Source organism: Pelodiscus sinensis, chromosome 21 (assembly GCF_052426305.1).
Source record: "Pelodiscus sinensis isolate ZL-2025 chromosome 21, ASM5242630v1, whole genome shotgun sequence".
Classification (NCBI taxonomy): Eukaryota; Metazoa; Chordata; order Testudines; family Trionychidae; genus Pelodiscus; species Pelodiscus sinensis.
In genome coordinates, this window is record NC_143072.1 from 16,576,525 (window position 1) to 16,590,483 (window position 13,959).

The following is a 13,959-nucleotide window of genomic DNA, read 5'->3' on the forward strand; positions in this document are numbered from 1 at the left end:
AAAACAAAACTTGAGCAAAAATTCACCAAGCAAGCAATGCAGAGAGATGCTGCTTCAGTATCTCTATGCACTTTGCTACAAAGCTATCGTGAAGGACATTTCAACTTACAGGCTGGGCTGATACCATCTGAGAATAAGGAAGTGCTCCATTGAGAACTGATGCTTGTTTAATAGGAAAGGGGGGGAATTAGGATGCAAAACCCCCCAAAATAATGGAATATAAAGATTTCTTCCTTTGAACTATGCAAGGTTGTATCCATATCAGTCCTAGGAGTGAGGTAATAGTTTTCATTGGACAAACTTCAGGTATTGAGAGCTGGCCCAGTGAAACGTATTACCTTACACACCTTGTCTCCCTTGAACTAATCAGTCTAATTTTCAATTTGCATCACAAACCCAAGATTCTCTTTTATAATTCAGTTACTACTCAGTATTAGGACTAATTAACTTAAAATATTTATACACTTCCTAGTTGGAATAGATTTAAAGTGTGGAGTAAAATCTGAAGGTGAGCCTACAGTATTTTATCCAAATAGTTTTAATTCCTGCAGCCAAGGAAACAAAAGCCACATCTAGTTTTATATGCATTTAATAGTTTACCAATTGGTACAATAAGATTTTTTTAATATGCAGAAAACATGAATAAATTTTGTTTTACACAGTCTGAGAGCAACAAATTTTACTGTAAAACACAGAGCAGTATTATATACATTCCTTTACTGATTTTTTTTTATTATTGTGTCAATATCTTCAGTTAACTCCTACAGTTTGGGAACTGTTTTCTCCAACGGGAGCCTCTACATCGTTCTTATGTTTGCCTTCATGTCAATGTCAGGATCAAATTCTAAACTTGAAGATTTCACTAACTTATCTTCAGAATGAACTTGGGAAAGCCTGAGGGATAGGTAGGACAAGAAAGCAGCTACTTACATGACACAGTGGAAAGATAGAAAGGCCAGTTAAATCCAGTCGTGACTTGTAAATCCAGCTCCCCTCCCCCATACCCCAAGTGTTCTTCCCTACCATTTTTACATGTAGTTTTACCCCACTAATGGAGATTATTTTGTAGTAACTAGTTTTCCTTGTAATACACTGGATTTTATGTACAGCTGGATCAAGAATGAGTAGTCTAAGTGCCTTTTTCCTTCATTCAATTCAGCAATTTTTAAATCTTCAAATTGTTAAAGGATTATCAAGCCACCACGGTCAACAAAAAAGGATATATATTTCTTTTAAATAGCTTTTAAGGGAAACAAAAGCTATTTAAGAGTGTTATTACCAGGCAGTTCACAAAAACAGAAGGAGGCAAACAGGAGAAGCAGGGTACTGACAGGATAAGTAGACTGGGCTTGGTGAGTCTATAGCCAAAGCTTTCAAACCACTACAGTGCTCCACAGCCCTTGGACAACTTGCTAGCAACTAGTTTTGTTTTGTTTTCTTTTCATTAGTGCCCTGGGCACATCATTGGTCACACCATACACAAAAGCAGGACGGCTTTTTAATCTTCTAAAGTGCAAGATGCTATAAAACATCAACTTTCAGATTATGTTTAAAACCACAATAAATTTTGCACTTTCAAGAATTCATTGAGGATTTCCTGGGCACATTAAGTTAGCGTGGCACTGGAATGTCTGTCTGTTTTCATTCATTTTAACATAGAATCCATTTGTCGATTTGGGAATGTAGTACTACGTGGTTTATTTTTAAAAGCCAATTTTAGTAAGGAAAGTGACAAAGCAGCAGTGAACCTCTAAACCCTCCAATAAATTCCTTTCACAATCCAAACCAGTAACCTCATCATTGTACTTATCACAGGAAAGGCACAGGATTAGACAGCTGACAGAAAACATTGAAAACAGTGAAAAAGATCAACAGTGTAATATCAAGGGGCTACACTGCAGGAAACCCTCATAAATCCAACTCCTGTGTTGTAGCTTTCACTTTGTCGTCTAAAAACAGGGCTTCAACGTTTGATCCATTTTAGGATCATCCCTGAGATTATTCACTGCTTATTAAAAGGAGAAGATTGCAAACTGAGTTGCTGCAAGTTTAAATATTCAGCAGGGTGTTTCACTTTCTCAAGCAAATAAAATGCTGCTTACAAACCTTTAGTTCCTCTTTATCCCTGTAAATCATTGCATGTTACAGGGGGAAAATGCAGTGCACAATTTCCACGTAATAGGTACCTTTAAGTTTATGAATTCTGTACACGTGTGTGGTTTACTTTATCCTTAAATAAGTGAAGTTGCTAGATCGTAACAGGAATTAAAATGCAGTACTACTTTACAAATGCAGATGTATAAAGAAATTTTAAAATGCACCATTTCTGTGTATTTGGAATTCTCAAAATAGGACAAATAAATAGCAGCAAGTTATTCCAGTTGAAACAGCTTAAGCAAAAATAAAACCTCAAATTTGTATGTTTTACTGTGGAAAACGTTATCCTGAATTACATAAACTACTAGATATAAGGAATTAGACTCCATGTTCATATGCCTTCAGAATACACTAACACTCAGTTTCCTTCCCTCTACCAGAGGCATGTTTATGCAATGAAACAATATTAGTATCAGAATCCAGCTCCTTCACGTTTTAGAGACCATTTTTGGTGTGACTGTAGGAAATTAGCAATCTTAACACGCACTATTTTTCTTAGTCTGTATATACCCTCCAATCCAATGCTTTCCATTGAATCATGTCTTTAAAAAGGGATAGTTTTAAAAGCTATGTAAACAAAATGAATAAAACAATGCACAGAATAAATTCACCTATTAAAATGTCAGACTGGTACTTCATTATATTGCAAATTTTAAAGTGGATTTTTAAAAAGACCTGGTTAGATAAGCAATGAAATTCTTAATTATCTACAATGGAATCTGTCACAAAAATGCTGATTAAAATATTAGTTTGATATTTTCATTCACTTCGGATCAAAATATGTAATTTTAGGGATATGCAAATTAAAAAATTTCTACCAGAAACTGATATACTAATTACCTAATCAGACTAAGATTTTGTTTTGTTTTTAACATTTACTTGATAAGATCATGCCTACTCTTGGGCAGCTCATTATAAGCTATAAATGTGAAAATTATTTAGAAGCTTGTATCAAAATCTATAATGGAGTCCATCACTCTACAATCAGATCCACTTTAGTGCTTTATTTAAAGTATGTGAACACTGTAACCTATGATATTTTTCCTTACACAGACCACAGTAAATTTTGATGCAAGCTGTGTTAAATCAGGTGTTTTATATTACCTCACAGTTTTAGAAGGAACTGAGGGGGCACTGAAACCCATTCCCCCCGACCCCCCCCACACACTTCCCACATATAACACAGGGAGAGTATCCTTTGATACTGAGTAATGGGCATTGCACATTCTTAATAAACTATGTCCAAACCAAACGTTAAACTGGTACCACAACGTATTCACTGGAGAGATTAAGCTCTAGATGGAAATTAAATCCTTAAGTTTACTAGGAAGGAGGACTCTTAGAAGTATGGCTAACATGAAAAGAATTAAGCTTAAAGTTTTACATATAGCTTAACCACTGAATGACCAAATAAAATAAATACATCACATCAGTTGCTACTAATATGTGTTCTCTTATTTCAGATTTACAAGTTAATTGGTTTATATAAATACACCACCTTTGCGAGACAGGAGGCCAAAACAAATGTATTCTATTGATTTGGCAAATGTGTCATGACAAAAATCCCAAAGTTTAATTAAATTCCCATTAATTACATATAAGGTTCAGAAGATTCTGAATTGCAGCCTTATTATCTAGTATCCTTAGAGAAGATTTATTAAGCACACTTAAGTGATGTTATATAGATACACATTTCTGAAAGAGCCCTACAAAACTTTTCCCAAATGAGGTCACCAATTCAGGCACCAACAGACAGCAGAAAGAAAAACAGGTATAATTATACAACATAAAACGACACCGTCAGCTATTCAGTTAAGTGCCCTATTTCAGTTATCCAACTTCTGCCTTCTTAGGTCTGATGTGACCAATGCCAGCCCATGTTCTTAAACCTATGGTACTTCTAGACAACGTATGTAAATTTACAGTATACAATTTGGATTCACCATGCATGAATACTTTGTGTGTAACATTTAATAAGCTCAATCTACATCCAGAATAATTTACATGAAAGGACAATATTTATTTAAACAGAGCTCAATGGATAACCATGGTATCTGAGTGCATCCAGAGGAAAAGGGGGTCAAGTGTGACTTCAATCAACGGCACTCCCACACTTTTACTGTTTGATCTACACTGCCAGTAACCACATATGGTGCTGTCTTGTGGAAATCTGTGAGAAAAAGAAACTCAGATGAATGCAGCAATTCATAGCATTCCCCTCCCCATCAAAGATACCTTCCCTCTGCTCCCAGGAAAATACAATGCTATAATGATCAAGGACAGATTCCATTGGTAGCCCTTCTGGGACAAAGATAATCTTTTGTTGTGCTAAGCACTGTATTAACACAGATTCAGGGCCCACAACTGTGTTTCCTAGAGTGATACTAATCAGAAGAACCCGTGAAAGTGTTAAAACCTCCCAGAGGAGAATGCTACTGGAAGGACAGAGTTACTAAGACCCTACAACAGAACTGCAACAAAAAGCATATTCCAAATAGTCTAAAAAGGGTGCACATCTCAGCTTCCTTATAGAATTCTGCTAGAAGGAATTGTTCTGAATCAGAGCCAAAAAGGTCCCAGATAACATGAATACTCTCTCCCAGTGATGGTTCAGCTAGAAGAATGCTGGTGACCTCTCAATTCCCTTAAGGGGAAAAAAAATCCCTTTTCATACTGAAATGTTTGGATTTTATTAACATTTAGATTACAAGTTTTGTGGGACAGGAAAAAGGTCTCACTCTACTTTTTAGAAAGTGTTGTGCAAATGTACAGTTATATGACGATTTAGCTTAACTTAGGTTTACTAAGTAGAGTGTTATAAAAATGGAAGTACACTCAAGTCTTTCATCCTTTGGCTAGAAATTGAAAATACCATTTCAGAAATTTCATACATATCAAAATGTTTGATAGTGGACACCAGAAAATACCACGTTTTTATTCCTGGAGTAGACACTGACCAGGAATGGAGGAGTATGTTTCATAGGCTTAAAGAGGGGACCACTTTTATGGGGAATCTGAGAGAGGAGGCATTATAAACCCTTTAATCAACTTCTGATCAGGTCAACTGGTGGAAGGCTAAATGAAGACTATCACTGGAAAATTAAGAAACAGTGTTCATCTTTAAAAGGTGGATGCTATAGATTTTAAATGTGTCTAACATTAACAACTTGATGTTATCTAGCCTTCATCTTTTCATGATTATTTTTAAACACTTTACTCCTTTTAGCAGTAAAGCCCTGGGCATACAGAAAGCCTGACTTTCAGTACTAATTGTGATAAGCACAAATACTTAGTAGCAAATTAAAACTTTTCATCTACAGGTCAGACAGCAAACTTGACAGAAGTTTCGCCATTGCACTTAACCAGCTTCAACTCTGATTTGAAGGGAAACTCATGGTGCTGGAGACTCACTAGAATAGGTACACAAGTCCCTGGCTTGTTTGCTGAAACTCAATCAGCGCAGGTGGTGATTTTTGATGGAAACCTCTAAAACTTGGTATGATGATATGTAAGTGAAGAATAACTTTTAGTCAACCACTGATCTAAGAGGAATATGAACACACATTAGGTGTTGTCTTAAACAACACTTTTGTAAGGTTAATGAGTCACTTTTGTATTTAACACAAGTCTTTTCTACCAGATTTTCTCTCTAATACGGTATTACTGATGTACCGTAAAATTAAATGGTCTTTTTGCAACAGATTTTGTGCATCAGTAATTGCAGTACAGATTAGCAAACAATGCATGAACTGCAACTACAGAAGCACTTCAGGTGGGTACTAAAAGACCTTATATTTAATCACACTTCGTTACTGTTATTCCTTTGAGTACTGTATTTAAGTCTTCAGGTGGATATTTCTGGCCTAGAACACAAGGAGTGAAAGTGCAGAAAGATGGTAGTTTTGGTTCGGTGTTCTGCAGTAAGCATTGTAGAATACATACCCAAAGAGGTAACAAAGTGTTCGTGCGCATTAAGGGTTTTCATACATCGTTTGTTCTTGTAGTCCCAGACACGTAGGGTCTTGTCATCAGCACAGCTCAAAATAAATTTTCCTCCAGAATGGAACAAAACACCACGTACCCAGTTATCATGGCCCACCTGATGAACAAGCGGACATAGGAAAGTTCTTACATTCTCTAGATCTGCTTAAAACACTTCAACTGTGTCTCATTAGCAAGTTGATGTCAAGACAGAATAAAGCTATTTCTTCATTACAGAATAAAAGTATTTTCTTAAAACCTATCCAGTGTTCTTGACTGGCCTACAAAACAGCAGCCCTAGTGTGTTCAGTGTTGGATATGTCTACCAATTTTCATCCTAGCCTTGTTGCAAGTGTTGCAACAGCAGGCCAGATACAGCAACACACTTGATTTCACTTTTGAATTTGCTGGGTCTCTAAAAACATTTATATAAGGGCAGAATTTAGATAAAACTAAGCCTACAGTTTCACAAGGTGAATCAAGATACCAGCTGTAGTCCCAGACCTATGCTGACCAAAGTAATATAGTGTCTGCACTACAGAAAAAAAAAAAACAACTTACAAGTGTCATAAGGCACATGCCAGTGCTAATGTCCCACATCTTAATGGTCTTGTCTCTGGATCCAGACAGCAGGAAAGGCCCAGGCTTACCACTCTTCTTAGTCTATGGAAACAAGCAGACTTTTGGATTGTGGTATTTTCCATGAAAGAAAGGTTTGCACAAACATTTCAAATGACACTCCCAATCAAGTCAAGTGATATTTCTAATTAAGTGGAAAGTGGATTGTTGTCTGACAAGTTTCAAGCTATTAAGCATGTACTACCAAACAAACTCCTGATGAATTTTTAACATTTACTAAGAATAATTCAGTGCTTGAACTTATGTGAAAGATCCAGCAAGAAATGCAACTGAAAGTTTCCCTCCCTAGCAATCCAAACTAAAGTTTTAATTTAGGAGACTTAATGGCGTCCTTCTCAACTTAATATCAGGCTGTCTCATTTAACATGCTGGTAGATATAGTATGATGCCTCCTTGGATAAAATTCCAGAAGCAGTCAAATAATTACACAGCAAAAAGGAAATCCAAACATGTTCAATTGGGATATTAGACCATCAAGACATATCCTCCGTTTTCTAAATCTTCACATAATTGACAGAGTAATACTAGCCAATGAATCCAGAAGAGGGCAGAAGAGAGCACTGCTTTGGATAAATTTCCTCTTGTCATGGTAGTTAACATTTGGAATTTAAATTTATTTAAAAAATAAGTACAGTAAGTCAATGAATAAAAAAACCTAACATTTGTCCAAACCTGTGATTTTGACAAGTTACACCACATAAAAGAAGCAATTGACAAATGTAAGTTATTTCACCCTAATAAAAAGGAACTGCCAACAGATGCAATTCTTCCATGCAGAAGAACCAACACATTGTGTCACCCTTAAAAGAGGTTTATGCAAACTAACAAAACTTCCTTAGTGATTATTTGCTTCTAAAACCAAAGACACTGGGCATCTGTGGGGAACATAAGAATCTCACTAGGACATTCAAATCAAAGCTCTACTCAAATGAAGTCCCCATAATCCTTTAGTAGGCACCTGCCTCTTAATTCTAGGTTAGTTTTCCTACCACTTGTCAAATGCCCTTTAGCTGATGAAAGCAACTGCACTGACAACAAAAAACATACCTTTACGTGTTCCCTGCAGGCTGGGCCCCGGGGGCCTCCTAAAAGCAGAACATTTGACCTGTCTCCCCAAAAGGAAAAGAAACGCACCACCACCCCCAAGCTCCTGATAATACGTTTAGAGGTAGCTCTTGAATTTACACAAAAAGTTCAATAAAAGGGCACTAGAAACTAGGAGCTCAGGAAGTGACAGATAGGAATAGTTCCCCCTGTGCACTGCCATATCCATTGCACCCAAACATAAAAAACGTTTACTGGATTAGGCATTTAACACTATAAGCCCTTTAGACAGCTGTCTTTGCACTGTGTTTATGCTGAACAGAAAGGAATTTTTTATGCTCACCTCGGATCCTGTAGCTTCCGATATGGTGGAGTATGAGCTCTCAGGAGCCCAAGAAATGCATTCTACCACATGCTCATGTTCTCGGAGCTCAGCTTTGCATTCCTTTGTTGCTACCACCCAAACACGCACTGTCTGGTCATTAGAACAGCTGGCAATCAGGGTACCATCCTGATTAGGTCGCACCATGCGCACCCATTCTCTGTGTCCCGTGAAAGTCTTCACACAATAACTATCAAACAGGAAGGCAAGTTATGAATCAGTCTAAGCATATTGCTATAAAAATCTGGTGGATTCAGTTTTAAGGTTTAGGGCAGGGGGCGGCCCTGCAGCTCAGGGCGCCTCCCAGCATTGGCACTTCAGCTTCCACCCCTCCCCGCTGCGGGGCTGGAGCAATCTACTAGCTTGGGCACCCTAGACTCTGGTGTGCAAGGGGAAGGTGAGGAGTGCCATTATCCTCCTTGGTTGGGGGCCACGGCAGTGAGGTGTTTGGAGTTTTTTGCTTCTCACTTGTGTGTGGCCCCCGACTGTTTCTGCAGGTCAACAGCAGTGTTTCCTGTAAGCTGAGCGCTTGGCAGCCGTTCCGCTGGTTAGAAGAGCACCCACTGCTGAGTTTGTGTTTCTACTGCTGATGCACATTCACACATCTCAATGCACATAAAATTCATTCCACACATGTATGGAAAAATATTTGCACATGGATGGAAAAGATTAGACGGAACATTGGTCAGCAGACCCTGACCCAAAAAAGGTTCCCCACCACTGATTTACGGACACTGGGGCTATTGAAGGGGCTATCACTATATAAGAGGCTACTTATGAACTGAAATATCAACATGCTGGCTAAGCAAGATGGAAAAGGCTCTAGAAGAGTTAAACATGTATGGATGAAAAGATCAGTAAATTAAAAAGAAAAGGAAGCTAAAATAAGCAGATAACGGGAAGGATATATGCAAGTAATAAAACAATAGGCCTAGAAAAAAACTAATACAGGCAGTCCCCGGGTTACTTCAGTCTGACTTAAGTCGGACCCCTAGTTACGAACTAGGGGAGGAGGCGCAGCTAGTGCAGGGTGCCTCTCCCACTGTCGCCACCTCCGGCGGCGCGGGGGGCACTTCCCCCCAGCAGACCAGGGAGACGCGGAGCTAGCGCACCCCCAGCAGACCAGGGAGACGCGGAGCAGCTTTTCTTGCCGCAGAGGACGCAGGCGGCGGGACCGCCAAGACACGCCACAGTCCCGCTGCCCGCGTCCTCCGCAGCGAGAAAAGCCGCTCTGCGTCTTCCTGGTCTGCTGGGGGGGGGGGGGGGCGCAGCTAGTGTCCCCCCTCCCCCCCAAGCAGAGCAGGCTTTTCTCGCCGACGCCTGGGGTAGAGCAGCTGGGGGGCTGCCGGGTTGGTCCCACAGCACCGAGGTGTGGCGCTACTGGACCAACCCAGCAGCACCCCAGCTGCTCTGCCCCAGGCATCCCCAAGTCAGCCGCTGCTGAAACTGATCAGAGGCTGATTCCAGGAAGCCCGGGGCAGAGCAGCTCTGCCCCGGGCTTCCTGGAATCAGCCTCTGATCAGTTTCAGCAGCGGCTGACTTGGGGATGCCTGGGGCAGAGCAGCTGGGGTGCTGCCGGGTTGGTCCCCGCAGCGCCGACATGCGGTGCTGCGAGGACCTACCCGGCAGCGCCCCAGCTGCTCTGTCCCAGGTGCCCAGATTCAGCCGCTGCCTTGGGCTTCCTGTAGTCAGCCGCTGGTCAGTTTCAGCAGCGGCTGACTTGGGAACACCTGCGGCAGAGCAGCTGGGGTGCTGCCGGGTTGGTCCAGTAGCGCCAAGGAGTGGCGCTGTGGGACCAACCCAGCAGCACCCCAGCTGCTCTGTCCCAGGTGTCCCCAAGAGCAGCTGGGGTGCTGCCGGGTTGGTCCCGCCACACCAAGGGTCAGCACTACCAGACCAACCCAGCAGCACTCCAGCTGCTCTGCCCCAGGCGTGTCCGATTCAGCCGCTGCTGGTCAGTTTCAACAGCAGCTGAATCTGGACGCCATTTCCGACTTACATACAAATTCAACTTGAGGACAAACCTACGGTTCCCTATCTTGTATGTAACCCGGGGACTGCCTGTACTGAAAAAATTAGTCTGATTAAAATACTAGGCTTTTTAAAAAATGACATCTGGGGAGATCTAGAAAAACTATAGAAATACTTCATTTGCAAGTTCAGAGCATATGGTTGGGGCACAGATGAGAGAAGCAAAGTTTTGTGGGAGGATGGGTGTTGCATACTGAGGAACGAAGAAACTGACAAGTATAAAGATAGGAAAAGGCTTTTGTCCACATCAAGATGGCAAGTATTGAAGTAATCACACCCCACTGGTGGCTATAAGAGTTACAGTCGTGTGTCCCAAAACTATATAGTATTCTATAGATTCTATAACTATAGTAGATCACAAGCAGCAAAGGAACAATCAGTATATGATTCCTGGATCTTTGGGGCCCAGTCATTTCAGGAAACATCTTTTAGCAGCCAGACTGAAGGCACACAACCCAAATGGTACATTATGACATTCAAGCTACATATAGCAAACTTCTTACAAAGGGTATACAGTGTTTCCCCTTGTGGAATGGATGCTTTTTAACCAGAACTATACATACCCTGTTTGAACTTCCCACATTTTGATAGTTTTATCCCTTGAAGCAGAGACTATGTGATCTCCATTGGGCATGATAGCTACTGAAGAAACATTATGATCATGACCTAAAAACAAATCAAGCTTATATTAAGTGGTACTCTGACATACTGCATTATACATAAGCAATCCAATACCCAATATTCTGGAGAAATAAAATTACAGTGGACTACACATTTTAATAGGTAAATCCTAATATGGAAGTTTATGGGGGAGTTTAATGAGCTAAGTAATACTTCAGTGCATCTGTAGTAGTATGTCAATGTTTCCATATGACAGTATTAGGTATTAAAGCAAGTATTAGAACATTACTGAGTCCTTTTGTAATTACTTATACATACGTGGTATGCATTACGTGTTCCTTACATTTATAACAAGTTTTGTGAATATGAGACAGCAACACCATATTTCTTAGAAAGGAAACTGCAGGAAAATAACTCAAGTTTTCACCAAATAGGCAAGAACAAGACCCGAGTGACAATCTTCATTCAAGGCCTTAACACTATTTTAAAGTGTAAGCATTGAAAGAGTGCCTCATTTTAGGCATTAGTTCTTATACCATTGTACTACTGAGATCCACATATCTGATCGTGTCTTCCCCATTATCTAGTGACTTAAAGAACGGGATCAGGATTGAGTCAGGGAAAAAAAAGTCAATTCTGATCCCAGCTCTTTCGGATTCAGTGACCTTGGCTATATAGTTTCACCTCTTGGCTTATGATAGCTGTAAGAGGATACACTCCCATCTCTCCTAAGCGTGTTGAAGATTAGTGTGTATGTTTTGCGAAGGCAATGTTTTTCATGAAACAAGATATTTCAAACATCTGAATAAAAGTGTTAATGAAAGGAAAGTATTAGCAAATACATCAAAAAAACCTTTGTGTTGTTTTGACAAGTTCAATAAAAACAACTTTTACCAAATCGATAGTTTATATCATTCACGTAGATGTACTTAAACATTTAAGATAAATGCAATATAATTTCAAAAAGGAATACTGTGTCCAGTTAAGATATTGGGACAGAAGTTATTATTTCTAAAGCTCTTGAGTACAATGATTTGAATAATCTTAGGGCAGCAGCTTAGAGTATTAATTTAAACAACCTCCTGTGTAAACATGAAATTCTAATATTCCCCAAAAATTATGTTACTAACATGCAGATTTTAGTGCTAAATACATGTCTTGCATATAGATATCTAAGAATAAAATATGAAGACTCAGTGAAACAAGTTTAAATTCTGCATGTTTTTTTGAAGTCCCACTAAAAAAAAAAAGTAACTATTTCAGTGGATATTAATCGTGACCCATCCAAAGAGTTTTTGGTAGATTTTCTGTACTTCATACTGCTCCATCAAAGTGACTTCATTTAAATGGATTTTTTTTAAAGGGAAAAAATGTTCAAAACAATGAAATTATGAAGTTTGGTGTGAAGCCATTTCACCCATGCCCATGTTAATTGACAGAACATGGTTTACAAAAATCAACACAAACATGTACTTTCTGTGGCCTATTTAAGGTGAATATAGCCCTTATTCACCTATTTGTGAATGACACAGTAGTGCTTAAAGAACAGCAGATGCTTCGCTGAAGACTCTGGCCAGTTAGTTGTTTTTCACTTGCTCTTTAGCAGACTTTTATTAAGAAACAAAGTTTGTATCAAAAAGATTATCTACTCCTGATGTAAATTTTTAACACAATTACATCACAAAATGTTATCTTGAGATGAAGCAGCAGGATATGAATACTTAAGGGTACGTCTACAGAGCAGTGTTATTTTGGAGTAACTGATGTTATTCCGAAATAACAAAGAGCTCATCTAAACTACAAGCCTTTATTTCAAAATGTCGTCAAGCTGCAGGACTTCTTACTCTGACTCCTGTAACTCTCGTTTTATGAGTAAACGAAGTTGAAGGAAGAGTGTTCTTCCTTAGATTTCCTGCTGTATAGACAGTGCCAAAAGCAGAGTTAACTAGTCTGACTTCAGCTATGTCAATTGTGTGGCTTAAGTTGCATAGCTTAATTCGACTTTAGCCCTGCTGTGTAGACGTACCCTAAAAGATCATGTTCACATGCAAGAGAGTTGTTAAAAAGTCAGAGGGTAAGAAATATACAATGTATAACCCAAGCAGAATTGTTTAGAACTTTCTGAAGGTTGCAGAGGTGGTCTCCATATTCTCCACCCCTCATCCCCATCATCTTCACCATCTGCCTTTGTAACCTTGAATTGGGGTAAGCCTGGAGGTTGTTCTCCATCCTCTGCAGCACGACACACAGATCACTTGCAGGTTTAAGCTAGTATAAACGGTAGATTCTCGGTAACTTGAAATCTTTAAATCTATTCAGCCAGAGCATAAAGGTCTATTACAGGAGTGGGTGGGTGAGAATCTGTGGCCTGCTGTGTGCAGGAGAATCCAGATGGTCCCTTCTGAGCCATGTTATGGCTCCTGAAATTTTGGCAGAATGGGAAAGTGTTCGTCCACCATTGTACAAGGAACCCACAACGTGCATACACCATTTATACACCTAGAACAGTAAGCATGTCAATTCAAAACAAGAAAACACGGAACCAGAGATTCTCCTAAGAGGTAGATTCAGTATAACAAGCAAATTAGCAAAAGCCACATATACCAAACTGTAAAAATATTTTAAACCCTCTTGGGACCGCCTCATTTTCCACTGATCTCTGTACATAGCAGTAGTAAACGCATCCATCTGCTGTTTCATTGAAACTATATCAGATATTTTATTTCTGGTACCATCTCACACAGTAGATTAGAGATAAATTTTCAATGTGTGATGGGACAGAATACAGAGTTATATAGAAGACACTCCAAGTGTTAAAGACAAGTCTTTTGGGTATTCTGACTGTATATCCCTTCTCACATCAGCAGTTTTCTGAATAGGAAAAATAAATTAATTTTTCTTCATCTTATAGATCATTAAGTTAGACTCCTTACCGTGCATGGTTCTGATACAATCAAAGCCCTGGAAGTCCCATAGCTTAATGGTCATATCAGCAGAACAGGAGGCCAAGAGTTTGCCACTGTGGTCAAAAGAAATATCCTGCACAGAGTCTGTATGTCCCTTAAGGGTTCGTTCAAAATCGCCTGTCTCATAATCCCACACCT

The 13,959-nt window shown here is 39.5% G+C and overlaps 1 protein-coding gene across 2 annotated transcripts in view; it reads right to left on the reverse strand.

The window, feature by feature from the left end:
* Positions 1 to 573: 573 nt before the first annotated feature.
* PAFAH1B1 (platelet activating factor acetylhydrolase 1b regulatory subunit 1) overlaps positions 574 to 13,959 on the reverse strand; it is a 72,194-nt gene continuing 58,808 nt past the window's right edge. For both annotated transcript variants that reach the window (XM_075904873.2, XM_075904874.2), the window contains exons 6-11: positions 13,789 to 13,957; positions 10,798 to 10,900; positions 8,165 to 8,393; positions 6,700 to 6,801; positions 6,100 to 6,256; positions 574 to 4,327 (exon numbers count right to left, since the gene is read on the reverse strand). In XM_075904873.2, coding sequence (XP_075760988.1) covers positions 4,254 to 4,327; positions 6,100 to 6,256; positions 6,700 to 6,801; positions 8,165 to 8,393; positions 10,798 to 10,900; positions 13,789 to 13,957 — 834 coding nt within the window. In that variant the 3' untranslated portion in view covers positions 574 to 4,253. The remainder of the gene's footprint in view (positions 4,328 to 6,099; positions 6,257 to 6,699; positions 6,802 to 8,164; positions 8,394 to 10,797; positions 10,901 to 13,788; positions 13,958 to 13,959) is intronic.